The sequence below is a fragment of the Daldinia caldariorum genome (assembly GCF_022478825.1).
Source record: "Daldinia caldariorum strain CBS 122874 unplaced genomic scaffold F4812scaffold_11, whole genome shotgun sequence".
Lineage (NCBI taxonomy): Eukaryota > Fungi > Ascomycota > Sordariomycetes > Xylariales > Hypoxylaceae > Daldinia > Daldinia caldariorum.
The window spans coordinates 518,667-546,327 of NW_025953047.1; the positions used below are offsets into that span (position 1 = coordinate 518,667).

At 47.3% G+C, this 27,661-nt stretch overlaps 7 protein-coding genes across 7 annotated transcripts; 4 read left to right on the plus strand and 3 right to left on the minus strand.

The window, feature by feature from the left end:
* Positions 1–2,997: 2,997 nt before the first annotated feature.
* Positions 2,998–4,097, minus strand: F4812DRAFT_465480 (uncharacterized protein; the record flags this gene model as incomplete). Its single annotated transcript, XM_047938438.1, has 3 exons — positions 2,998–3,605; positions 3,680–3,917; positions 3,998–4,097. The coding sequence occupies 3 exons, from the start codon at positions 4,095–4,097 to the stop codon at positions 3,275–3,277; spliced, it is 669 nt and encodes a 222-aa protein (XP_047789076.1). The 3' UTR covers positions 2,998–3,274.
* An 817-nt stretch (positions 4,098–4,914) lies between these two features.
* Positions 4,915–5,637, minus strand: F4812DRAFT_460321 (optic atrophy 3-like protein; the record flags this gene model as incomplete). Its single annotated transcript, XM_047937677.1, has 2 exons — positions 4,915–5,508; positions 5,572–5,637. The coding sequence occupies 2 exons, from the start codon at positions 5,635–5,637 to the stop codon at positions 4,915–4,917; spliced, it is 660 nt and encodes a 219-aa protein (XP_047789077.1).
* Positions 5,638–6,170: 533 nt separating this feature from the next.
* F4812DRAFT_432722 (kinase-like protein) lies at positions 6,171–10,107 on the plus strand. The gene is made up of 4 exons (XM_047934559.1): positions 6,171–6,359; positions 6,672–7,116; positions 7,176–7,624; positions 7,681–10,107. Exons 2-4 carry the CDS (start codon positions 6,766–6,768, stop codon positions 9,863–9,865), a joined length of 2,985 nt encoding a protein of 994 aa, XP_047789078.1. The 5' UTR covers positions 6,171–6,359; positions 6,672–6,765; the 3' UTR covers positions 9,866–10,107.
* A 1,314-nt stretch (positions 10,108–11,421) lies between these two features.
* On the minus strand, positions 11,422–14,082 carry F4812DRAFT_65301 (HCP-like protein). Its single transcript, XM_047939274.1, has 2 exons — positions 11,893–14,082; positions 11,422–11,827 (listed from the first exon to the last, which is right to left on the minus strand). Exons 1-2 carry the CDS (start codon positions 13,949–13,951, stop codon positions 11,571–11,573), a joined length of 2,316 nt encoding a protein of 771 aa, XP_047789079.1. The 5' UTR covers positions 13,952–14,082; the 3' UTR covers positions 11,422–11,570.
* A 1,775-nt stretch (positions 14,083–15,857) lies between these two features.
* Positions 15,858–16,240, plus strand: F4812DRAFT_65292 (uncharacterized protein). The gene has a single exon (XM_047939273.1). The coding sequence runs from the start codon at positions 15,976–15,978 to the stop codon at positions 16,204–16,206; it is 231 nt and encodes a 76-aa protein (XP_047789080.1). The 5' UTR covers positions 15,858–15,975; the 3' UTR covers positions 16,207–16,240.
* A 1,752-nt stretch (positions 16,241–17,992) lies between these two features.
* F4812DRAFT_65400 (glycosyltransferase family 2 protein) lies at positions 17,993–22,383 on the plus strand. The gene is made up of 2 exons (XM_047939275.1): positions 17,993–21,305; positions 21,369–22,383. Exons 1-2 carry the CDS (start codon positions 18,089–18,091, stop codon positions 21,806–21,808), a joined length of 3,657 nt encoding a protein of 1,218 aa, XP_047789081.1. The 5' UTR covers positions 17,993–18,088; the 3' UTR covers positions 21,809–22,383.
* A 3,386-nt stretch (positions 22,384–25,769) lies between these two features.
* Positions 25,770–27,446, plus strand: F4812DRAFT_451700 (YVTN repeat-like/Quino protein amine dehydrogenase; the record flags this gene model as incomplete). The annotated part of the gene is made up of 1 exon (XM_047936251.1): positions 25,770–27,446. The coding sequence occupies one exon, from the start codon at positions 25,770–25,772 to the stop codon at positions 27,444–27,446; it is 1,677 nt and encodes a 558-aa protein (XP_047789082.1).
* Positions 27,447–27,661: the final 215 nt, after the last annotated feature.

Sequence of the window (27,661 nt, forward strand, 5' to 3'; positions counted from 1 at the left end):
ACTCCAGAAAAGTCTTTAGACACGAGGTGGCATACAGAGAGTTTAAGAACGAGACAGGGAAGGGTGGGGTCTTTCAAGAAGCGCATAGAGTATCACCAGCCCATCCCAAGACCGCCGTCTTTTACAGCCAATACTTACATGGCCAAGATCTAGAAAGGACATGTAGGAAGTTTGTACGTACGGTACATATTCGCGGTCGAATCTCCTCTCGTCTACGTAGTACGTACCATGTCTACGTACCGTTTTAGTAGGTACAATACCATGGGGAGGCGTAGCCAGAGCAGCGGTTATGCCCTGCTTCATGATGTGCAGAATGGGCGAATAACCCAAAGTGGTTTAGAGTCTGATGATTATCGACCGTAGCAGCTCTCGTCACAGCCTGGGGCCGGCTGGCCGGACGAGCTAGGGTGGATACAATATGTGAAGCAACAGTCGATTGGGTAGAAAAATAACCAAGTTGCTTGGCCCGGATATGCGGGTACATAAATAGGCGGTAATGCTGCATACTTGTGGCTATGGGGATTGGGTATATTTTGATATTGCGGCCGCGAGAACGGTTGTAGTGAATAGCCATTAATTGCGGGAGACCGACGTGATTGGGTTTTCTCGTGGGCGGCTACAATTCTCTATCCGACCAATAACATGCTTTCTTAAGGTGTTTCCGCTGCATGAAGACCCCAAATACCCCCGTCTCCTTTGGAACCCCCTGCTTTCAGGGATCCGGGGGTAAAGAAGTCATGTATCTTGTATACCAGGTACCTAAGGTTAGGTAGGTATTCTCAAAGTCGCCCATCTTCTCTGGTAATTCCTACCATAATACCTAGCTAAACAACTCGTCAGTGTAGATATGGCCTGTTCAATTCCTACCGAATATAGCAGTTCGGAATATTTCATGATACCACGGTGCCCACCGTTGATTGATCGCTAGAAGGCGTGATGTCAGTTCCAGATTGTCGGACTAAGTGGCTGGAGTTCGGTGATATTACTCTGCACTTATAGACTTACTATGTAAAACCTGGAAGCCATAACTATTGAAAAACGGTTAGTTACCTATTCTGGTATTACTCGGAAGGTAATCCCATAGCAATCCTGCAGGGGAGCACCTCTGGTGTAAAGAGTCTTACTTTACGTCGTGAATGACTTACACTACACCTCGTGATGCATCGAACGTTTGAATCCTGAATGACTAGAGCAATTGAGGCGGTGATTCCAACAAACTGGACATTTTTGAGATACCTATGCCCCCCTTCGGATACCCGAGCGCCGAGAACTTCCAAACAACGGGGAGTTTCGCAGGGGGAGAACGCTGAGGCAGATCGGGTTTGGGAGCGACTAGATAAGATCAACCAGCCGTTCGATGCAAGGGTCAATCTCCGTCACCCGGGAGACTATGCCAAATCGAGGTGGGACATCCTCGACTCGACATGGGCCATGGCAGCATGGCTACATAGTACAGAGCTAAGGCAAGGCATTGGAACTTGTCAGGGGTCGCCTCCGACAAGGATTGTAATATGTAAGACTGGGGTCGGAGATCAGAGAAATTTCGATGGAGGTCCGACCGCGTTCGCTTTTGGGAATAAAAGCACCCCAGCCCAACAGGTCGAAAATTGGGATTTCATTCCTCTAGGTCTTCGTCTCAATCCACGTTTGAGCCTACCCAAGAGAAGAACAAATGTTGTTGATGGATGTAGGATGTGCAATGTGAAATGTATTGTACGTACCTAATACCTATACGAATGAATCCTAACCCGTATCGACTTTTGCCAGCTCTAAGCGAGCTTGTTCCGTTCTGAAGGGTCTAGCCTATGCTTTCAATCTGCTAGGGACTTTCCCCATTTTCCCCCAGGGGCTACTGGAAGTGAAGTAGTAAAAAGAAGCGAATATTAATGCCAGGCATTAGTTTATCATCGCATTTTTTAGCGTCTTGGTGATCCGATAGCTGATGAGTTCACGATTTTGCATCGTCAGGTGATTGAACAAGTAGGGACAAATTGGATCTACTATGTACGTTGCGTGAGATTTGGGATTCGGTAACTAATGCAAATGTTGTTTATGCGGTGTGCCGTTGAACAAAAGAATGGGCCCATTTGGGGCAGTCTATGCAAACTTGATTTTAATTGGTCAACCTTATTCTTGACGGCGGTTCCTGCCGAATTCTAATTGGATTCTCTGACTCGGAAAGCCACATGCTCGTGGGGAAGAGAGTGTGCTCACTTATTCAATTTTCAGCCAATCATTTTCTTTCCACCGTTACCGCCCTGGCGTCAACCATCCACTACCTTTGAAGCCAACCATTGAAACTGACAGGTCCAAAGCATCAACTATCACTGGCTCCATCACAAAATCCGGTTCGAGTTGGTTTATGAGTTGCGATATCAACTTTGGGAAATCTGGTAACCCGGATCCGGAACGTTGAAGATATTAGGTAGCATTGGCCCAACGAAATAAACGAACCTATGTTACCCTCCTAGTTGCCCAAACCCCCCACGGGCACCTCCGCTGAAGGAAAAGCTATATGCATGTGCATGTGCATGTCACTTCACTTCACTGCACCGTACCAGGCATCTCCTAAGTTATCAGCCGAGAGGGAATTACAAATTTACCTCTTAGAGAATACTACATGCTGTTTAGTGTCTAAATGCCGGCAGCTGTATTGGGGAGATAGTCAATATATGGTTTATATCCCATCGGGCCTTTTCTGTTCTAGGTATTCTACATAGTATGATATAGGTAAGCCAACCTCTTAAATTCCCTCTCCAAGCACGGATTAATATTTGCTTATCCTCATACCTATAATCGATTATCTTAATTAACGTTGATCCATATAACCAGCCGGACACGTATTATCATCCAGTAGTACTTTACTTGCCAATCATCTCTCTTCCTGGCGCTTAAAATACTTGTCAGGTAGACGCACACGTATGAACTTGACAGACATTTTCACCGCCACAAGACCAAGAAGGAAGAGTTTCATTTAACATGGGTTGGTACAGCCGCCGAGACAACTATTTGTTTCTCCAGTTGTTTATTTGTTGTAATAATAATAGTAATGGTCGACCCTGAGCTACTATCAACCTCTCAACACGCTTCATGTTGAGGCGCGGAAGACTACCTAAGCTTGCGTCAATGTGGCACAGCCGGTTTCTCCAAGCGCGCTGCGTCCATTCAGCTCATAAGTCTCTGAGCAATTCCAATTTGTACGCTGAATAGCATAGCCAATCCGAGCATATAATCATGGCCTTGACCGAAGAAGCCACCAGCCTGCGAAGACCTATCATTCAACCAAATATTCCTTCGACCAGAACGAGATAATGCTTTCCGCATCATTTCCCAGGAACTCGACTATTTTTGCCTGCCCTGCATGAGTCGACGCCGCTTCCGCCAAATCTCTGAAGCTGGACGTGAGGTCTGTTAGGACGTTGACCGCATGTTCAGATAGGAGTTGTCCGTCAGTGCAATACGGAAGCAGAGTTTGAACTGGATTCGCTGTCTTCCGGGACCTTTCACTAATGCTTCTCTGACGATGAAATGCCATTAAGTTAGTCAGCACGTCTTGAACCGAGTTGGCAGGAATAACGGGTACTTCGACCTCGTCGTTTATAAGACTACATCTCGTCAGCGCAGCCATGCAAGCATCGCATATGAATTAGACATGATAAGGGTAGGATTTGCGCCTTACTCTAGCTGGAGTGTCATGAGGGCAGCCATAGGGCTTGCTTGACCATGTCCTTGCTCAAGCAAGAAGACAAGCACGACATCCTGTCCACCATCCAAGCTGGACAGTCGTCGGATTCGGATGCGGCTTCCCTCGTTACCAACTTCTGATGGTAATAATAGAATAGCCCGTAGAACCCTATGAGGTGTGCCGCCAGGATTCGGTATGGGGATGGCAACGTCGTGAGTATCAAGTTTAGCTTCTAGTATGTGGTTTTTTTAGCGCTGTGCTGCGACGGATTATACGGGAGTACCTTAGTACGGTATGTTCCTATACCCGTACCTTTCCACCTGACGCCGTTGCCTCCTTGTAGAAGCGCCGGGACCAAGGTGTCCCAAACAGGGCGCTTGCGCAAGGAGTAGCAGAATAGAGGATAGGACATTTCCGCCTTCTACAAGTGTATTGAAAAAGAAAGGGGGATTCAAAGGCAATAGTATTTGTCATTGACCGCTTGCCGTTATAGGTACCTAACATGAGACTTCATCTGGAACATCGGATTGGGAGTTCTATTTAGTTGAAGTTTGGATTCCTCACTAGTACCTACCTAGGTACAACTTGAAGTTCAGATGACTGTCTACCTGGTACATATACACATGTAGCCACTCTTTCCTTAAATTTAGGTACCTCCTGTCCAGATATAAGTATGCAGTTGCCTTATGTAAGTAACGCCATACGGAGCACTTGCTCAATTCTCCGAGCTCATATCCGTGTCGTCCTTTCTATCATCGGGCATTGCTAATATGTAGTGACGCTTAGAGATTCCCACAAAGAACCGAGGTACTTACATACTTTACTGGAGGTATGTATGTGAATGAGGTCTTGATCAAATATCTTAATCAAAGACATATGGCTTGGGTATATATACCTTACCTGAGATACGTAAAGGAAATATTTCAAAACAGTTACGAAAAATAGTAGAACTCAGCCTTGGCAGATGGTGTTACCGATATCTATCACAATACATGAATCTACAACGTAGCGCCTGAGTATGGAGCTAAGAGGCTGTCTTATATTCAATTAATAGTGAATATACTCGGACAAGATATATATGAGAGCGGTGTCTAATATCTAAAAAAAGGGATACTTGCCAACGCCGGCCTTTTATATAGAGTTATTATACACTCGCTAATCGTATGGTAAGGACATGCCAATTACCAGACTGTAGAGATTTGCACTCTACAGCTCCTGTCTATCTGTCATTAAGCAGGGACTGATGTCGTAGGCTCTGGGGGCAGGATGGACTTATGGGTTTTTGGATCCTTGTACCCTCTCAGAGCCTCTTCAAGCATTAGCACTCGGCTCTGTTGACGTTTCTCTGCCTCCTCGAGCTCTTTCCCTCTCCTAAAAAGCTCCTCAAACCGTTCATTGAGCTCCTTGATCTTCTCGGTGTTGGCGTCTGGCTTTTGAGAGGATCTGTGATATTCGTATAAGATCAAAATGGTAGCCACGAGAAGAATGAAGGCATCGCCAATCACATCGGCGAACAGATCCACCGCCTTAGATTCTGGGAGGGGCCTGAATTTCCTCCTCCAGACGCTGATGATGGGAATGTTTTTCTGGGCACGGTTCTCTTGGTTGGTGCCGTGCTTAGACCGCATCTCCTCCTCCTTTTCTACCTGCTCCTTCGTTTTTACCGTTGGCGCTTCGGCCTTTTCCTTTGCTTTCATTTCCCTCTCGACGTTTCTTAGGTATGCTACCGATAGGCGCATGTTCAACTGGTGGATTGCCTGGCCATATTTGGCGGCGAAGCGGCGGAAGCGGGGGTGTTCGTGGGCTTGGACCTTGATTTGATTCTGATCATCGCCGTCAGCACTTGGTTCATGACACTATATTCTCGAACGAAGTCATGACCGTACAGCGCCATATTTGGAAATATGCCTTAGGAACAAGGACGCTAGTTTAAACAACGGCAGTGCAACCATCTCGCCTTCGACTTTCTTGAGGTGGATTTCGACTCGGTGGAATGAACGGTGGTGGTATTCGAGTGCAAAAGCCCGAGAAGGTCGGTTAGGTTTGTCCTCGCTTACGAAAGAATTCGGATGTTCAAGGTATAGTAAACATATCATAAACAGCTATGTTACCTACAGCTTCGTTAGGAATACCTTCTATTTCCCCACCCACAAGGGAAACGAGGCTACGATTAGATACGACTGTGGTGGGATAGCGCTGTGGTGGTAGAGTGGGATGTACGGATTAGGTACCTACCTAACCTTAGGTCATCATCAGGGCATGGAATCAATACCTAATAAGGTTCTAGGTGGTATTTCATCCAATGAAGATGCCGTTCACTAGAGCTTGTCTTATCGATAGAGCATGTGGACATGTGGGTCGTTGTAAGGTAAATACCATTTTTGATTGGTCAAATACCGTAGCTTGTCGTGGTTGCCTCCGCAACGACGCCAACGTTTACTTGTACAGAGTAAATGAATGGGCCACTTTTTTTTTTGTGTGCACGTTGCTTCTTCCTACACCGGATCGTTAAACCATATTGTAATTAGACGCATACTTACCTACCCAATTCTTTCTTGCTTCTCTCACAACATCTTTGCTGCGGAGGGTTGGTTTCGACAATTCTCGATTTCGACAACCAGTGCTAATTTGCAGAAAAGTCTTCATCAACTCACTCAAATGCTTTTCAAGACGTGTAAGTGACACCGCCTATCTATTTTTGTCTCTTGTGTTTTAGTTCTGCTATGTTATGTTATGTTGTGTTGTGTTGTTGCCGGAGTGCATCAATCGCGCTCATTTCCAGAAGAGCCGTGAATTATCATTACGAAAACCCATAAGTTCGACTTCGACATCTTCAGATGAATCACCAATGATTCAGAGCCTCGGATTTCCAATGCTGTTACAAACTTGCTATCGCTAAACCAAACCAAGCCAAAAACAAACCCCGAAAAATCTTGCTTTCTTCGATTGACAATAGCCATCAGCCCGTGCTAATAGTATTATCCAGCAATTCCAACATCGTAATATAAGACGGTCCGTTGAGCTACAGCTGTGCTCTTCTTTGTTTGATTTATCACTTCCCCAGCAGCACAGCAATCCCGATGGCGGACCGACTTCTGGCAGCGAAGCTAACCGCTGATGCGGATGCTTTGTCTCCGAGAGATGCTAATGCTCAACTCCCTAACCGGGTGGTAGCTGTTGCGAAAGCTAAAGCGATGCCAGCCGCTAAAGCTGTCCAGAAGGAAAAGGAACCTCCCCCGCAGCCCCCTTCCGTCGTCTACGAGCCACCAAGCTTCGATCGTAAAGACGGAGCTGCGTATCAGGTCGGAAAAATGCTTGGAAAGGGAGGATTCGCGGTGTGCTATGAAGGATACCTCGCAGGAAGTAAAAGTAGGAGGAAATATGCACTGAAAATTGTTCGGAGTAAAATGCCTTCTAAAATGGAGCAAAAGGTAAATCGGATCACTGGCGTACTACTGGTTGCCATCCCCGGTACTAACTACTTGAGCAGTTCCAAACCGAATTACAAATTCATTCTAAAATGAGGCATCAGAACATTGTTCAGTTCCTGAGAGCATTCTCCTTTGAAAATTGTACTTATCTTGTTCTGGAATTATGCCCTAATGGCTCATTGATGGATATGGTCAAGCGAAGAAAGGGATTGACGGAACCCGAGGTGCGATTCTACTCGATACAAATCGCTGGTGCCATCAAGTACATGCATGCCAAAGGCATAATCCACCGAGACTTGAAGATGGGGAACATCTTTCTCGACAAGGACATGAACGCCAAGATTGGCGACTTTGGCCTGGCGGCATTGCTGGTTACAGGCAGAGATATGCAAACAATTCGTCGTACGACGTTGTGCGGAACACCCAATTACATTGCCCCCGAGATTCTAGAGAAGGGAAAGAAAGGCCATGACCATATGGTCGACATATGGAGCTTAGGTATTATCATGTGAGTCATCAAACACTCTATATTGCTCGTGGTTCATAGCTAATTGGGAGTTATAGGTTTGCTATGCTCACCTCCAAGCCGCCTTTCCAATCATCGACGACGGACGAGATCTATCGTCGTGCCAAAAATCGGGATTATGAATGGCCCAAGCCGGAAAATTCCAACAAGTATATATCAGAAGAAGCGAAGGATGTTGTCGCTACTATGTTAGAAGAAGCCGAGTTACGACCCGACCCTGACGCCATTGTCCAGCACGACTTCTTCCTCTCTGGCTATATCCCGGCGCAATCAGAAATAACCACGAAGCTACGCGACTACCCACCTGAAGGAGATCATTTTTATAACATCGAGTTAACGCCACGTATGGTCGCCCAAAACATGCGTAACTTAAAAGAGATGTGCAGAAACTGTGAGGTTGGACCCTGGAACAGCGCCCAATCGGTATACAAAAGCACTTGGAGAGAAGTTGCACTGGAGGAGAAGGCTGGACTCACTCCAATTATTCCACTTGCTGAAGGAATTGTTTATAGGCCTTATGAGGAAGTTAGCAGGGAGCAGAAACTTCTCCAAGTACCCTCTCGAGTGGCTCCCCAGCCTGTTTCAAACGAAGGTACAGCGACGCAAGGAGGGGTCAGTGGTTTATTACGAGCACCACCTCAAAGCTTCGCAGCACAGCAGCGTGCGCAAAATCGCCCTGCAAAGCCATCTGGTATAGTACGGTCTCGAACGGTAGATGATATGCAAGCACCTAGTGCTTCTAGCACTATGAGATCATCGCGTCCTAAGCGAGAGATTGCCCAAAGCACATCGGAAAACAATCTCGCGTCGAAATTATCGGCGTTGACTTTATCATCAGCCGCACAACAACCCACGATAGCAGAGGCGCCCTTGCCCGCCCCGGCACTAGAAGAAAAGGCCCTCCCTCAGAAAGAGACTGAGAGAGTGACATCGTCTAGAGTGACGAAGGTGCCTAGAGAAATCCCCACGGGGACCTTGTTTGGACCCTCAGAGCGCAAGATGGCGGTACCAGACACTCAGCCCGACTTTGTGCTAGAAAGACTTCGTCGTTTACAGAGCGAACTCGAGCGTGCTCTTAACTCCCGATCGATGGCTATTATAGGTAAAGGACCGACGCCATCGCCACCACATATTGTCGTTAAATGGGTAGACTATTCCAACAAGTTCGGACTGGGCTATATTCTGAACGATGGAAGCGTTGGCTGTGTGCTCAAGAGCATACCAGGCAGCGCTAAAGGGGGAAAGACGGTTACACTACCACCAAGCTGTATTCTGGTTCGAGAGGCCGAGCAGCATTGCTCGCGACGACACGACCCAGGATATCCTGATCGGAACCAAATTGTTCCCATGAGCCAGGCGGTGCAATTCTATGAAAACAACGGCGAGTCTGGCTTATCTACTGTCTTTGTCCATCCCTCGCAGTTCAAAATCAGCATAGGTCCGGATGGAACCCCTGGAAAAATACCAGTCGGCCGTGATATTTTTGATTACCGCAAACGTGAGCATCTTATCTTATGGAAGAAATTTGCCAACTATATGATGGCGTACGGGCGGGATCAGGATACCACAACGGATGATGCTGGTCTAGTACAGGTTCCTACGTCTACTAAACAAACAATGCCGCCCAGCGACGTAGTTACTTTCTACCAGCGAATCGGAGACGTAGGTTGCTGGGTCTTTGCCGACGGTCATCTCCAGTTCAACTTCCCCGACCATACAAAGATCGTCCTGGATGCGACCGGGACATGGTGTCACTTCTGGCATCTCCCGCAGGAATCAGCTGAGAAGCTGGCGGCCACAGGTGAATTGGATGAGACCGCTCTTGATGAGAGAGCTGTTCTATCCTATCCCCTACAGACGCTCCTAAACTTCGCAGCCAAGCCAGCTATTCGGCCAACGCGTAACGCTACACGCAAACGGCCAGAGATTAATCCCATGATACAAGGTATCCCTGCGGCGAACGACTTCCGCCGTAAGATTGAGTTTATCAAGAACATTATCAAGGAATGGGTTACAAACGGTGGTTTGGGTAATAGTAACATGGATCGCGAGCACCGACAACAGTGGACAGGCTGCCGCGAAACGGTACACAGCGGGCCTAGCAAGCACGTTTGGGTCACGATCGGAGCTCGCTGGGGCGACGAGAGGTACTCGGCCGTCGTTGACCCCAAGAAGCCCGGAGAACTGGGTAGCGAAGTCGAATCAACCAAGGGGGGCGCGTAAAGCTACCTAATTTTTGGGTTGTGGAGAGGAGTTTCGAGAGCGATCGATTATTAACGTTGCTATTTCCGACGTCATGAGTCATGACAACATGGGCGTTTGCGTGTATGTTCACTAATAGTTCATTTCAAGAGCCTAAAGGGGTTCCCATCGCATGGCGTTATTTGGGGGGAGGGAAAGGGGTTATATAGCTAAGGTACCTTTATTCAGTTTATTATATTCGACCACAAAAACGTAATGGAGAGGTGTAGCGTTGTTTCGGTGATGATGATGGTGATGAGCATTCGCGTTAGTTGATCAATACGGATTAAGAGGGATGTGAATATTTACCAACTTGATTAGAGGATATATCCTCAAGTTATATCCTCAAGTAAAAAAAAGTATAGGTAACTGAATTGTTCACAGTGTTTTGTAGTTGTATCTCAAGTGTTCTAAGACCTATAAGGTGTCTAGGTAGGTACCTAGCTAATATATCGAGTATAATAAGTATATCTCGCTATAACTCCTTTTAAATGGTCAGCCAGTGCGTTAAGGTCAAGGCATAAACACCTCCTCCCCATCATGATCGTCGTCGACATCAAAATATAGTAGATAGATAGGTTAGGTTAGATTAGGTATAAACCGACGCCCAAAGCTCAAGGGGAAGTGAGTTAGACCAATTCAGGGCAAGGCTTTTTTATATATTCTTTATTCTTATACTACCTGTTAGTTAGCTTTGTCGTATAGTATACCTAGAGTATATATATATAAGGTAGCCTTATTATCGAGTTTCATGAATATCAACTAGTTACCAAGTATAGACAAGATCATTTTACATCACATCACATCACATCACACGCACACATCACAGAAATTGCAGCTCTCAAGTAAGTAGTTTAATATCACAGCTTTTGTTCCACACTGCGTAACGCAGCGTGGCGAGTATCATTAATCGCTTTCTTTTGATATATACAACAGCACCGTGTGGCAGAGGGGATACGAGTTTCGCGGTGTATCCGCAAAATGCTGACCAGCTCGATAAAGGGGGGAGGCGTTTTGTGTATAATATAAGCCTTTCCCAGCTACCGCAAGCCGCATCAACCACCCGTCTCCGAAATCAGTGCGCTCAGCCCGCTTCGTATCATTTTGAAGTTTCGTCTTCTTTGGCTTATTAACAAACGCTTAAAGAGTTGGAGGGAGAAAAAAAAAGATGGGAGGAAAATGAAGATCGAACGCCTTTTCATGATACAAATTTGGGTGACAGAAAATACACCGGAAGCTGGCCTATTCATCTCTCTACCGCCCCGATGCCGTTTTCGTCACCATGCTTCGCATCGCATGCAAATGCAAATGATTTTGGTCTCTGCCAGAAGAATGTGTGAATCCGGCCGCCCACAACCCTTTACCAAAGAAACGAATCCTTCGGTCTAGGGCAAAAAATGAAAGAAAATTTCCTGCTTGCCTCTCCCTTATGTTGACCACGCGAACCGTTCCATATGTTACTTCGAAATTCATCTCTTTCCACTTAGAGATCCCCCAAATCGAGGCTGAAACATTGGATATTCTAAAAAAGAAAAAAAAAAAAAAAGAGAAGAAAGAAAAAGTGTGCACTGCTCGACGAGTATTCCGCATGGTTTCCAACATAGACATCGCCTGGCATTTGAGGATGGAATAGAGTCCTCCAAATCTCCAGCAGTTCGTAACTAGCGAGCTTTATCGTATGAACGTATTACATTACAACGCAATCTTTGTCGTCTTTTGTCTGACTCTTTCTCATTTTCGCGCTTCGTGGTGCGGCAACTTCCATAGGCGTGCCGCTGCCGTTGCCGCTCACAGCTGCCCTAATAGCGGCCAGTCTCTGCTTGGCACGCTCATCGCCGGCATCTGCTGCCTTGACATACCAAACGTTGGCTTCGAGAATGTCGCGGCGACACCCTATGCCCATTTCGGTAAAGTAGCCAACAGCGTATTGGGCTTTGGTATAGCCTGTTTGGGACAACTACGTTAGTAGGACATTGCGATGTTGTAGATATCCAATGAGGTTTACTTACCAAGCTCTGCTGACCGACGAGCCCATTCGTAGGCTTCCCCCTCGTCTTTTTCTAAAATGGGATCGGCACCAACCATATACCACGCGCATAACCCCATCATAGCCGCAGCATGACCCCGATCTGCTGCTCCGGTGTAAAAATGAACACTTAAGGCCGGGTCTCGCGGGCAATTGAGCTTGCCGTGTTCATATGCATCTCCCATACGGTAATTGGCTTCAGCATGTCCGAGCTCAGCCGCCTGAGTGAATAGCTCAGCAGCGTAGCTTTCATCTTTAAAAATGTCGTCGCCGTACCCAGTTTCGTATAGTGTGCCGAGATGATACGGCGCGGCGTTGTACATGGTGTCCGCTGCCTCCGTAGCTCGCTTCAGCCATTTTACTCCTTCTTTGTACCGATTTTCACCTAGGTCTCCTGAAAGACAAGCTTTTCCAAGTCTTGTCATAGCACCTGGGTGGTTCTTGGATGCGGCTGTTCGTAGATATTGGACTGCTTTAGCTGGATCTTTTCTACACCCCCATCCAAATTCGTAGCATAACCCAGTGCGATAAGCAGACTCGGCATGACCGTGTTTCGCGGCCAAAACGAAGAGAGGAAACGCTGCATTGTAATCCTCCTTGCCCTTATTGAACAGGCCCGAGGCAAAACCGTCGGCTAGGTAATACTGTGCGAAGGGATAGCCGCCATTGGCTAACCTTGTTAAAATACTTTTAGCTTCCCGAACCAATTCTAACGGGGAAGATTCCGGGCTTTCCTTATTGAGAGTTCCTTTCGGACTGCCTTTTCCACGGGAAGGTTCTTCGAAGTTAAGGCCCTGCTCCTGCGCGGTAGAGATCAAGAAGATGGCGAAAGAATACTGAATAGAAAAGTCGGTTGTCTTTTTTAGATTTTGCCTGTACATCTCCAGCGTCTTCTGAGCACTTAGTAAGGAGGCGTTGCTCCCAACATTGTTGCGCAGGTACGAATTATCGAATGTGATAGGAGCTGGAGCCGGCTGAGGATACGGTACGTTGAGCAATTCTGCGTAGGAGGTTGGTCTGGTTTCAGGCGACCTGCGAGAATGAACAGAAGGACTGCGTGGGTGAGCGGCCCCGTAACTCGGAGACCGTCCGCGCGGTCCCAATTCGGCATACCCGGCATACTCCGACTGTGGCCGAGGCATAGAACTCCTTCTCATAAAAGAATTAGGGGTCAAATGGCGATTTATGGGCATGGCCGGGTCTGAGAGCAGATCAGACTTGGAGGAGTTCCTCGAGTTTGACTCAATTGGCACGCTGGAGACTCGCGGAAGAAAAGCCTGGTGATGATATTGTAACTGAGGTACAGATTGACTGTCTTGCATGAAACTCTCATCAAAAGAATCCTCCTGAGATACATCATCCAGCACAATTCGACCGTCGCACGCTTCATTGAGACCTCCAGAAATTGAACTTGCGCTGGTCTCGGCAGACGAGTCAGTTGAGGTTTGCAGCTGCGTGCTCGCGGTTGCATCTGATTCACGACTATGTCGGTTTGGATCATCGCTGCGAGAGCTTTCGCTGAAGCTTTGGCCGTCCAGCTCCAGCGCAGCTGAGGCTTCTGTATGCCCTGGTTCAGTCTGAGTAGCACTTAAAGGGTTTCCCTGACCTGGATTGTGAGGAAAGTCGGTAGCAAATATCTGTTTAGTTGTCAAAGTCCTCAATTGGTCATAGGTGGTATTAGGGGATGCAAGGCGCGCATCCGAAGATGCCGGTACGTTCTGCTTGTCGTGAACTTTGCGTGTCGTATAGGGCATTCGCTGCGCATGGTGATCGCTCTCGATAGTGGTATTTGACGGCCGCGCCCAGTCGCCTGGTTGGAAATTCACTTGTACCGGAGACACGGGCAACTCTTTGATTTTGGGCGACTCGATCGTTGCCTCAGCCGGTAAAGTGTTTTCAGCAAAGCTCTCTTGAGAATCGGCACGTCCATGTTGACCGACGAGAGGTAGCTTTGGCACGGGAAGAGGTTTCCGGTGGATGGACCTAGCAGGAGAGGCGGCGGCGGGCGGCGGAGGGGTGGGAGGGTCTGTAACCGTAGCCATTGCTTAGAGAGGTTCGCCGCGGCAATGGCTAAGGAGGAGATGGGAATGGGCGCGGTTAGTCGTTACAGCGGTCGCGCCAGACCCAAGCATTGACTCGCGGCGGGCTCGTTCCTATTGTGATAATACAAACATCACATATGTTGGACCCCTGGACCTTAGCGCTGTACGGTTGTGATGGCTGTTTCACAGGTATAACTCTAATGTCGACTTAAACGATTGTACCTAATGCGTTGGAAATAGACGATGGGCCAACGCCGGGGGGATGCCGGTCAGGTGGACGGGGAACACGGCTCGGAGGTTTATTTTTATTTTTATTTTTTTCCTAAAAAATAGGGTCGCTGTACCAAATGAAAATAATAAAAAAAAAGACTGCAAAAGTTATTGTATCTATGGGCGCGGGGTATCTTTAGACAATAAGTCTAACCGTTGATGCAAATTCTAGACAAGAAAGCAATAACTGCAGAAAAAAAAGAAGGTTGGCGCGGAGGGCTGTAAAAAGCTGAGGCTACAGCCGGTAAAAGGTTTGTTGTGCGATGATAGAAAACGATAGTAATTAGAAAAGAAATAAGGAATTGGATTGTTGTAGGTCGACGAAACAGAGTGATCAACCTAAATTCGATGGTCGGTCGGAGGTAAGTGGTAAGAGAGAGTTTTAGGGGTGGCTACCTAGTTGGATATATGATGTAACTTCGTATAGTATTGTACATGCTGAACTCAGGTCCCAGTCTCTTTTAGTTAGGTAGCGACTTATTTTTTTTTTCGGGGATTGGATAGGTATATGTAAGGTAGATCTAATGTAAGGTCAGGTACCTAAGGTAAGGTGTATAGTAGGTACCGTGTACCTGTATCTTTGTTTCTCCCAGTCTCTCTCTTTCCTGGGCAGTCTACCCCACCTTAAATAACGGGTCTCCAGTGTACCTGGTAGGCATACGTACATACAAACGTACACGATGTGCTACGGGAATGATCAAAAACATCGATTAGGCTATGAAAATACCATAAAGACCACATAACATCTATATTTCCTCACATCTAAGCCTCCAAGACGAAGAAATAAGTGGCCCTTCCTGTAGATAATAAGTCGGTTTTTGTCCATTCGCCTATTTATACGTACGTGCGGAAGGATCGAGAGTTCTGCTGGCGAGACCCCGTATAGGATGTAACCTTTGAAAATTGCGCCAATCACGCAATTAACCAACTAACCAGCTAACCCAGCAGCTATCGTTGGTATGCTTGTCCTGTACTTGTCAGTGCTCACATTGCTGTGGACGGCGTCAAGTCTTCTCCACTACCTAACATAGTATGTCCTGTCGTTAGTTCTACAAGCCTTCTCAACAGGTTGGTTGCTTGTAACGAAAGATGACGAATGCGGGGACTTCTTTCAATATCGGCCAAGTCAGAATAAGCTCAATTGACCATACAAAAAATCCCTCTTCTCGTAAAGCTGAGAGGTTGACAACACTACGCGCAGCAATACGAACTCGAGCGCACAAAGAGCGAAAAACGGAGCCATCTAGGCTTGAGGATCCAGTTCCACCGTGCCCTATGCGCAGAAACGTATGGTACAATACCTCAATTAAAGACCTGCATGCCTGCAGCGTCATTTGCAAGCACAAGTTAGCTTCGCTCCTCGCTTCGCGCAAGGTTGCCTTTCGTGCTCTGTTGTACACGCTGTCGCCCTGCGAGATGTGTAATACGGTACACCGGGAACAGAGAGTAACTAACAAGCTTAGAAGACCCCTTTCCTACTCCCAGTCTCGGCAACGCGGCTTAAGGCTACAGGCATAAACATAAACACTTTCATGTATCATCAGGTAATAATCCGGTCTATCTAACCGTCGGCTTTATTGTCGCTGTTCCATTTCTCGTCCTCGAACATGCCAAGTAGAATTTCAAGCGATTTTTCAGCTTTTGGGATTGCGCCGGGCGTGAGCGTGCTGCTAGAGCTTAGCCGCACTCAATAGTGCTATTGAAGGTGGTGGCAGAATAACCACCGGTGTCCTGTCGCCAACCTCAAATTGTATATGGTGTCTGCGTTTTTCTTGTCTTGGCACCAAGACCAGGCCTTTACTAGCCTTTTTTGTTTCATTTTCCTTTTCAGCTCCCAGGGAAGTGCTCGATTAAAAAGACCTAGGCGTCTAATAAGGACAAGATTCACAAACGAAACAGCCGTCATATTTAGGCCACGTGCTAGAAGTTTCGCACGAAGCCACTCGGGGACACAACGGGAATATAATGGTATGACTGACCAGTGACCACCACCACGGACCCTTGCGCAGTCCTTTGTCCTCGTCTTCCTTCGCTTATTATTTTGCGGCTCCCATTAGTTGTAAGCTGAAGCTTCAAGGCAGATTTTAATTAAGGTTGGGCTACAACTTTGATCTGGTCTGATCTCGATGACCCTCGCTGCATGCCAATAAAGATTAGATGTGTTTAACTTTGGGTCATCCCTATCAACTTCTGAAGAAATTATTTTAAGGCAGGGTGTCTTAAAAGAGTACTTACCAAGTACATTTTGCATTTGTCACTACCTAAATCATAAATGATTCCTTTCCATAAAGATTTGGCAGGTGGCATTCTGATAAAAAGTTCGACCTTCACGCGCCTCTTATAGGTTATGTACCTGACCAAACCGCTTGGATTTACCAAGTCCAAAGCTTAATTGAGGAATACATTATACCAGGTAGCTTTTTTACTTGAGGAATCCATATTTCCTCTGCTTGGCGCGGCGGGTTAGTGTTGTACCTATTGTCTAGTCCCTAAGTTGCTCTCGTATTCAATTGCACAATTCAATTCCATTTATGGGCTGGTCAGGATTGACCCCGAGTCTTTGATCGGCTGGATGTTAGGCTAGGTAGGGGTAAACACGAGCAAGACATATCAGTACGTGAAGATGTTGTACCTCTCATGCAGCACTTGCCATTAAGATACTTAGCCTTAAGTAATGTTAAATAATGACGTAAGGTTACTATAGTGATCCTGGAATGGACTGTGTATTGGAGAAATCATACTGTATTTTCGTACTGTGTAGCCCCCTTTTCCCGATTCCTCGCCGTGGTTAGCACAGCAAGATTTTGTCATTTTCACCACTGTTCTTCACCCGCCGTTGCTCCGCTTATACCAATTTCCTTCGGGTCACCAAGTCGGAGGCTCTCACCTTCGCTCATACTTTCGCTCATACCTTCACTACCTATTCTCCGACCTCGAATGTACTCTCTTGTTCTCTCTTTTTAATTGCATTCGTTTGGCGCGGCTGCTGTACTCTCGTTCAAGGTTTTAAACTGTGGTACCTTTCTTCAAGGGTACCTGTTATGCCTAATTTTTAGTTGACTGCTTTTTAGTGTGGCGCGCTGTGTTACCCATTGATACCCGCTAACTAGCTCGCTAACTCGCTAACCCGCGATTCTGCAACTTTCTTACGGCGCTCTCAACTGCAACATTTCTTCACGGTCAATGTTTATCCTGCTGATACACCACTGATAAACAATCGATTCCGAGTTAGCAATTATTGAAAGTATTAAGTTTTTTTTTCTTCGAAAAAGTTAGCATTATTGGTTACGGACATTCATACCTAATATAACCTGGGTTTCTTTTGACTTTATGAAGGCTTTTAATAAGGCTTTAATTAGCTAGCGCTACTGGCTTTACCTTTACCTTAAGCTTCTGGGCCGTTGGTTATTGGTATATTGGTACAGGGATCGGATCGTCCTTTCCTTTTCAGCGCAAACTTGGAACACCTCGACCACCAGTTGCCCGTCACAACAAACCAGTGAGTAAAGACCACCACCAAAAAAAAACATCATCTGTAATCTCATCATCCCCATCCCCAGCGCCCTTCCGTTTTCCGCCTTTTCCCCAGACATAACTCATGCAGATCTTTTCTTACCATGCTCCGTGCTTAGTAGGCTCCGTGCTCAGTAAGGTTCCGTGCTCAGTAGGCTTCATCCAATCTGAGCCATCGCTGAGCCAATCTGCATCTCATTGAGGTGAAGGGCTAGACTTGCGACACGTCCGTCAATAGTCCGTCCTAACTAGCGATACTTTATTTTTTACCAGCGAAACTTGTTCATATATAATCGCACAATACCTATGAATTAACTTTTCATTATTCAATAGCTCAATAGCTCACTTTGAATCATGTCGCTCCCTGAGCGGCCGGGGCCGGCGAGTCCCTCGTATGAGCATCGGAGTTCCTATCGGCAATCGTCAAGACGCGCTCGTCCTTCCGACATCGAAACCGGGTACTATCCTGTCCCCGGACGAGGACAGTCCTCTCACCAACGTGCGCCATCAGGAAACTCTTTCGCTGAGACAATTCAGAATCCTAACGGAACCACAGACAGATCACCGCTTTCGCCAACTTCTCCAGATCACGTCCCCAGCGGTGTGCCGACCCGCAAGAGGAGCCTTATAAGACCCGAAAGAAACAGAATCGACAGGGACCATCCGAACTACTACTATCGACAGCATGCTGCGAATATGGATACGCACCCTTCTTCCACTGGACACGACCCTCTCTACGAGGATCTAGAAGATAGGACGGATATATCTGGCGACCGGACTATTGATGCCACTTCGGACAGTTCCCCTCCCAGACGAAAACCTAGTGGAGAAAGCGAAAAACATAAGCCCCGAGTATCACAACGAAAACGGCATTCGTCAGGACACAAAATTTCCAAACCTTCTAAGGACAACAAACGTCGAAAATCGCAAGAGACTGTTAGCCCTCCGAGTGTTTGGAACGTTTATTGCGCTATTGTTACCTTTTGGTGTCCGGACTTTATCTTGGGATGTTGCGGGTTTACCGCGAAGGCGCAGAAAAGAGCTTGGAGGGAAAAGATGGGCCTCATTAGTCTTATTCTGTACATGATGGCTTTCGTTGGTTACTTGACTTTCGGCTTCCAGCAAACCGTCTGCGCCACGCCCGGTGTACGTCTTCATATCAACGATGTTTCTACCGAGTACATGATATTCCACGGTGTCGCCTATAATCTATCGGGGTCTGGTCATCCACCTGCAGATGGTATTCCACTTCGCCAGGATGGTTCATTTCCCAACGTTTTATGGGATTTGCCTACCAAATATGGCGCCATGGATGGCAGCTTTCTCTTCCAGAACGTTAACGGTAAATGCAAGGGCCTTATTACATTGGCAGACAACTCGGACGTTCCACATGACAATAACGATCCGGACGAGCTTGCTTGGTACTTCCCGTGTACGGCCATTAACCAGGATGGATCCTCGAAGCCTAATTTTACCCGGCCGTACGACAACCCCGGTTACGCATGCCATACCACCGCGAAAGCCAGAGACACGTTCTATCTTCAGCTTCGCAGCACCGGTGACGTATTCTTTACTTGGGACGATATAAAGAACAGCTCGCGCAACTTGGTTGTTTACTCCGGTAACGTCCTGGACCTAGACCTTCTCAACTGGTTTAATGAAGATGAAGTCAAGATTCCGGACCGGTTTAAGGAGTTGCGCGACAAGAACTCGGCTGCCAATAAAGCAATTCGTGGGCGCGATATCACCCGAGCATTCCAGAGACCCGCCGACAAACAGGTAGCTGGTTGTCTTGAAGAGATTGTAAAGGTCGGGTCTGTGGATACAGATACAGTTGGATGCATCGCGTCCCAGGTTGTCCTTTACGTGTCTCTAATTTTGATTTTGTCCGTCGTTATAACAAGGTTCTGTCTAGCGTTGATATTCCAGTGGTTTATCAGTCGCAAGTACGCTGCTGCTAAAACCTCGCAAACCGCCGATAAGAAAAAGCGGAATCGACAAATCGAGGATTGGACTGAGGATATCTACCGAGCACCCCCACGCATGCCCGGTGATGTGGGTAGTAGCTATATGGGGTCTGACAGAACTAGTAAACGGGCCAGCACTTTCCTACCGACGACATCTCGATTCTCGGCCGTTTACGGTAGTGACAGGAATCCGAGAAGGCCACAACCGACCACTATGGCAAGCCAAGCGTCAACTGGTCCTCTACTCCACCCTAATTCTATGTACAAACAAGGCAACGATAGTAGAACAAGCATGCTCCGTTCTGACCCCTACGGCAGTACAGCTAGCCCAATGGATGGTTACGGTCCTGCTGGTTTCATACACGAAGCGGTTGTGCCTCAGCCGCCTTCCGATTACCAGCCATTTGGCTTCCCCTTGATCCACTCCATCTGCCTTGTTACGGCCTATTCCGAGGGCGAAATGGGTATCAGGACTACGCTAGACTCAATTGCCATGACGGATTATCCAAACAGCCACAAAGTTATCCTCGTTATTTGCGACGGTATGATCAAGGGTAAAGGCGAGAGTATGACGACACCCGAGTTTGTCCTTGGCATGATGAAGGACCACACTGTACCCGTCGAGGAAGTCCAGGGGTTCTCGTACGTAGCCGTGGCTAGTGGTTCTAAGCGGCACAACATGGCCAAGGTCTACGCTGGGTTCTACGACTACGGTGCTAACTCCGCCATTCCGGTAGACAAACAGCAAAGGGTTCCCATGATGCTAGTGGTAAAGTGCGGTACACCTGACGAGGCAACCAATGCCAAACCCGGTAACCGAGGCAAGCGTGACAGTCAAATTATTTTGATGTCGTTCTTACAGAAGGTTATGTTCGACGAGCGCATGACGGAACTCGAATTCGAGATGTTCAATGGACTTTGGAAAGTAACGGGTATTTCCCCAGATTATTACGAAGCGGTACTCATGGTGGATGCAGATACCAAGGTGTTTCCTGACAGTCTCACTCATATGCTCTGTGCCATGGTTCGCGATCCGGATATCATGGGACTCTGCGGCGAGACCAAGATTGCCAACAAGAGACAAAGTTGGGTATCTGCCATTCAAGTCTTCGAATACTTCATCTCCCATCACCTGTCCAAGTCCTTCGAGTCCGTCTTCGGTGGTGTTACCTGTCTTCCCGGTTGTTTCTGCATGTATCGTATCAAGGCCCCCAAGGGCGCGCAGAATTATTGGGTTCCCATCCTCGCTAATCCAGACGTCGTCGAGCACTATTCGGAAAACGTCGTTGATACCCTGCACCGAAAGAATCTCTTGCTTCTTGGAGAGGATCGATACTTGACTACTCTCATGCTTCGAACTTTCCCCAAGCGTAAGCAAGTCTTCGTCCCTCAGGCCGTCTGCAAAACCACCGTTCCCGACGAATTCTTCGTTTTACTATCGCAAAGACGAAGATGGATTAACTCCACGATCCACAACTTGATGGAACTGGTCCTCGTTAAGGATCTCTGTGGCACATTCTGCTTCAGTATGCAATTTGTCGTTTTCATTGAGTTGGTGGGCACTTTGGTGCTTCCGGCCGCTATCGCTTTCACCTTCTATGTCGGTAAGTTCATACATATATACCCTAATCCCAAAAAGCGTGGCCCTTATTCTAACATGCTTCCAGTTATTTCCTCTATTATTGGCCCAGTACAAGTCATCCCACTAATACTTCTTGGTTTGATTCTTGGTCTTCCGGCCGCTCTCATCGTCGTTACAGCCCATTCGTGGTCATACGTTGTATGGATGATTATCTATCTCTTATCACTACCAATTTGGAACTTCGTACTCCCAACCTACGCGTTTTGGAAGTTTGACGACTTTTCATGGGGTGATACTCGAAAGACTGCGGGAGAGAAAACAAAGAAGGCCGGTATCGAATACGAAGGCGAATTTGATAGCAGCAAGATTACTATGAAACGGTGGGCCGAGTTCGAGCGGGAACGACGACTCAGGGACAATTACTGGGGTTCGAGGGAGAACGTAGCCGGCGGTGCTTGGCCTCCTTCGGGCCCTAACGCACCGTACCACCACCCTTATGACGACCAGTACTATTCAGACGCATGAGCAAGGGGGCGGGGCAGAGTCACGTATTGAGTGTTACGAAGTTATTCATTTACTATATATTAGGTAGGAATGGGTGTCGTTATGGGAAGACTCGGGTAGCGGTCGTCTTTCTGAAGTTGTAGATCCTATAAAGCAAGATTCAAGAACATGGATTGAGATATATGTATAGAGAACCCGAGGAGAGCTTTAAGGCATGCGTTAGCTTTTTTTTTGTACATAAACGTAGCTCGCTAGGTTTCCATGCCGCAAAACTAATATGACAGTATACTTCATAATCATACTTTAGGCCCTTTAGCAAGAATGCTCTTTTTTGTTGTTTCCGTTTCTTTCGGTATATGTACACGTCTGACGATCTCTGACTAGGTAGGTATATCCTACGCTACGATCCCATAGGCAAATCGCTGTCGCACAGGGCGATTACGGTAGTAACTAGTTCTGGGACCGGAAGCTAAGCTCGTATCACGGTTAGGCAGCTAGAGGAGGAGGAGGATCTTCGTTCGATGCTTGGTCTAGAGCTGTGCGAGAAGATCTCACGCGCGCGTGTTACGGCGTGGAAATCGTCATGTAACAAGGCTTATATATTTAGGTACCCAAGGTAATGCAGCACAGATATGAGAGAGAAAGCAGGGACTAAAAAGGGGGGGATAATGAGTCATTTTCGATTGCTCGCGTTAGGCCAGAAGTATGGGGGAGAGGAAGACAAGCCCAAACCGAAGAGAATGATATTGTAATTAGGTAGGTACCTATCTAACTGGCAATTCTACGCCGTATGGTTTGCTTGGAAAAATCAAGATGGGGGACATTGTTAGCGAGTCAATACCTGCGAGACAACGAGCCTTACCGAAAAGGACGGACGTCGAGGCAACCTCGGTGAAGGAGGCTTGTTTTGTTTACGACGGAGCCGGGTTATTCCATGTTCGAGGACGTGGTTAACCACCCAAGGGAGAAACCGAACATGGGGGAGAAGGGCGATCCCCAAGCAGCCACAGGACCCAGTATCCGGGAACGTGGGTGATGGATGGGAGGGGAGGAGGGACCGGGGTTGTTGAGTTTGGTGGTGAAATCGAGTTATCGAAGACATCGTCAGCTTACCCTCGCTAGCTGGTATCACGAGGAGGCCAGGCTGGCCAGGGCGAGATCAAGAACGTCCTAGTGGGAAGGGCTGCGAAGGGCCGCAATGGGAAGGAGGCATCTTACCTTTTTACCTTGGATCGGGCAGCTCGGGGCAGGACAGGGCCAAAAAAGAAAAGAAAAAGTGAGAGTGAGATCAGAAACCAAAAAAAAAAAAAAGCCAGATGCTACACTGCAGATACCCGTGTTTCCGCCTCGAGGGGAGTAATACGGCGAAGAACAAGACAATGAAATGAAACAGCGGACACGAGAGCGAAGAAAAGAAAAACAAAAGGAAGGAAAGGGAAGAAAAATGAGCCCGTTCCGGTCTTCTGCCGTCCAACCAATTTCGAGCCCTGGCGAGAAGGATAATTCTGACGGCGGTGGGAGAACTGGGTACATACACACACACACACGATAGTGGTAAGTCGAGATGGCGATAGACCCCATGGCCGGGCGTATAATAGGCCATGAATCGACTATGCCGTACTACCACACATAATGCCCAAATAGTAGCAGTGGTGGACGAAAGGAGGAGGATGCCAGTGGTGCATCGCCTTGCGAATTTTTTTTATTATTATTTTTATTTTTCTTGTGATCCTCGCAGATCAACGGTGCCGAGCCCGGGCCCCAAAACTGATGTTATTGGGTTACCGATGGAGTTACTACCTATCGTCGAGGGGAGTTCGGGTGCGGGGTGTATTGTAAGTACAAGGCTGGAGATTCCCATTCCTTTTCTTTTTCTTTTTCTTTTTTTTCCTAGTGCCGTAGCGCCGTTATACTTGGTACCGAATTTGTAAGCTTAGTATAGATTTTTCGTTCCTCAGGACCCCATCCTGTTTCGGACTCGGATTAGAATTAGAAGAGGAGTTCGGTTGATAAACTCTTTGTGCCGGCGGTGAGTGAGTATTTTCGGGAGAGTACATATATACGGCTTATACCCCAGGCCTTCCCCCTCCAGCTCCCCTTCTGGGGGGGTGACTTGTTCTTTTTTTTTTCTTGCTCCCCATAGGTCATAGGTCATGGGCTATCGGGGGCTACGGGGCCATGGGCGAATGAAGACTCGACGGCAACCGTGCGAAGGGGTGGAAATATTGATCCCGTCAATCAAGCCTCTTCAATCCCCGTGTCTCACACGGCGAGTCACCTAATAATACCTAGCATAACAGGTAAGTAGTTAAGTAGTTAATACAAGGTATATATCTTATATCTTATATATATATAATATTCAAATACTGACTTGTCGACTCTGGAGTCAACTCTGAAGCCACTACCTCACCGGTTGAGAAAAGGGATGGAATTTGGAGAACAATAGCATTCATTCTATTTCGTAACGAGGATAGTTAAGTGGTTCATAAGACGGGTTGTTTAAAAGTGATGTATCATAGTTGAGATTTGAGCATGGCATTAATAGGTATCCATTCCTAAATCAAAAAGAGGGATGGACTCCTGGAAAGATGCCGTTATGGTAAATGTAATTTCGAATATAATTTCGAATAATTGATCGATATTTTATTTGTAATGACGATAATTATATTTCCTGTTGTTGAGCGGCATGCAGAGTCGGATTGGGACATGTGATGAAATACGAAGTACGAGAAGATCACTACGACATGTAAGTCGGTCCAAAAATGGCTATGGAAATCGGTGGTGGGTAAGGTAGAAATACATTGGGTACCTAAATCGTAAACCGTATTTATTTTTTCGTTCGTCATAAGGGTGCTGTATTTGCATTAGTCCAATCCATCGTCATCAACCGTGATGTTGCAGCAGCAACGACCTACAACCGGACAGCAGTAATAAACCTAATCCGCTCTTTATCTTACATCGATCGATTGGGCATAGGTACCTAAGGTAGGTACCTTCATAAAGCAGTACCTCATACCCCGCCGACCCTCTTTATCTTGGTACCCTACAGTCTACTACCCGTGGACGTGAGACATGTTAGGTACTTACAATACAAAGTTTACGCTACTGTATACAACCCTCGATAGCCGCGAACTACCTAGGGGATCGCTGCCTCGTCCCATCTTGGCGCCCTGCTGAAGATCCGCCCATCCCATTCCGTTCATCCATCTACAATACACACATCACCTACACACATTACACGCTCTGACGCTGCATACTACACTACACTACACTACATTATACGCTACATACTGTACAATACATGATATTATCACTGCTACATTGGAGAAGCGTTAAAAAACCAACTCAGCTACATAATACAAAATTACATGTAATTCGCGTCCTTGCTACCCTCCTTTTTTATTTTTATTTTTTTTCAAAAATCTTTTTTTTTAAATGAACCAATAGTTAAGGAAACCGGTTCTGCAGGACAGAAACATAAAAGCAACACAGGTTCATCTTTTTATGGTGAACCCCCAAACTTAGAGCGGTTAGGCTCGAATTTCCAACCAAATGACTTAAAGCACCTCCAACAGCGATGCGTCCTACTAATTCCCCACCCGTCTCTCCATTCCTCGCCCCAGACCGTCCTCAGATCGGCCAAGATGCCTTCTCATCTTCTCAGCCTCAAATTGCTGAAGTTGAAGTTGATCTACCTGACCATCTACCTGACCATCTACCTGAACCCGAAACTAATAGTCCTATGAATGACTATCCGTGGTCCCATTCCTACGAACCCACGTCTTTTGCAGCGCATGTCAACCTCGACCTCGACCCCGTCAGCGCCCAACATTTCGAGGACAGTGATGACGCCGGTAGTAGTAGCCCCGGCATTAACCACCAAATGTTGGACGTTGATATTGATATCGAAGAAGGCGGCGCGCCTTTAATCGACGACGTGAACATGGATGATCCAGACGATCAAGATCAAGGTCACGTTATAATGGCGCCTGTCGAATATGCACCCATTAATCACCCCGGCATCCCAATCCAGACCTCGCCACCTATCGATACCGATTTAGTCGCCATCCTACCCTCGCAAACCCTCATAACCCTACCGGACGTCCAAGAACCTCTCGAAGATGATATGGATGTCGTCGCGAATACCGGTCTCCATCCCATGGCCCTCAGTAATGCGAACCCTGTATCGCTCGGCCCTGAGAACCCCCACGTCATGCAATTTCTTGAGCTCTGGGAGTGGCAGAGCAATGCAGACATGCAACTACGCATGAACGGACCCGTACCGTCCTCTCGACAGATTAGCCGTCTGGCTCGGGAATGCCCCCGCCGAGTAGATTACAAGCAGCTGAGGGGTGACTTATACGATTTCCAAGGTATCAATTGGAGGGACCTGGGAGTAACGAGGAACATGGCACGATGTCGTCGTATGGCGACGTTTCATAATTATGTGAATAAGCCGGAGTCAGATTCGTTGCATACTGATTCGCGCGACAGGCTACTACGCCCTGTTGAGAATTACTTTCGATTTAAAAGTATGGATATCAGGCGCGATGTTCGCTTGCTACATTTCCAGCTTCGCAACATCTTGGGCGTCGCATCGCGAACGAGGGTATTCTATCCGAGTTTCACCAATATCAAGGAGCATGATCCTACTACGGGACGAGATAAAGTTGCGATGCGCTTCGACAGTCAAACCAGCTCTCACATATCTACACTAGCCGCTAGCGAGGACATCTTAATTGCTGGTGGCTTTTACGGAACTTACCGTTACCGTCACCTAAACTCCTCACCAGACCTCGAGGCGCACGAAGGGTTGTTAACTAACCATAACAGCGGTATAACCAACCATGTACAAATACATTCTTCTCGGGGTTCGTCTACTCCGTTGGCGGCCTTTGCTTCCAACGACTTCGGTTTTCGCGTGGTAAATCTATCCAGAAACAAGGTCATATCGGAAATTATGTACCGCTCTGCCATGAATTGTTCTGCCCTAAGCCCGGATATGAGGCTTCGTGTCATAGTGGGGGATGACCAAAACGTGCTTATTACCGATGCCGAGAGCGGCGAGATACTCCAAAGCCTTGAAGGCCATAGGGATTTCGGCTTTGCCTGTGACTGGGCGCCGGATGGCTGGACTGTCGCCACCGGAAACCAAGACAGGAGTATTAGAATATGGGATGCCCGCAAATGGAAGAATAGCAAGGGCGAAAGCATCTCGGTTGCTGTGGTGCGAACCGAGATGGCTGGCGCCCGTAGCTTACGATTTTCCCCTCTTGGATCTGGCAAGAGGATTCTGGTTGCCGCCGAAGAAGCCGATTTTATCGAGTTAATCGACGCTCAGACGTTCAACGCAAGGCAGACGGTCGATATATTTGGCGAACTCGGCGGGGTTGCTTTTGCTAATGAGGGACAAGACCTGATTGCTTTGTCATGCGATCTTTCCCGAGGCGGCGTCATGCACCTGGAACGGTGCGATGCCGGGGCGGAAGACAACTTCAGTTACGCACATAGGAAGTATAGGGAGCCCGGGAACTGGTGGCGGACCCCGGGGTACGACTGGGTACAAAGCCCGGAACAGGTCGTGGCAACACCAGGTTCGCAGCAGACTCTGACGCATAAACGGAGGCGCGCGGCCATGTCGGAAGACTGGACGTTCTGACATGACGTATATATAAGGTACCTAGGAGGTGGGTATATAACTATGCGGACGAGAATGAAGAAAGAATTGATCAGGAAGGCGTTATTGGGATATCGAAGCATTTAAACGGGCAGTAAGCGACGGCATCGGTTCATTGCTCTCTCTCCTTCTCTCTCTTTTTCTTTTTTTTTTCTTTTTCTCTTCTTCGTTTACTCTTTTTTTATTGTTCAATCACC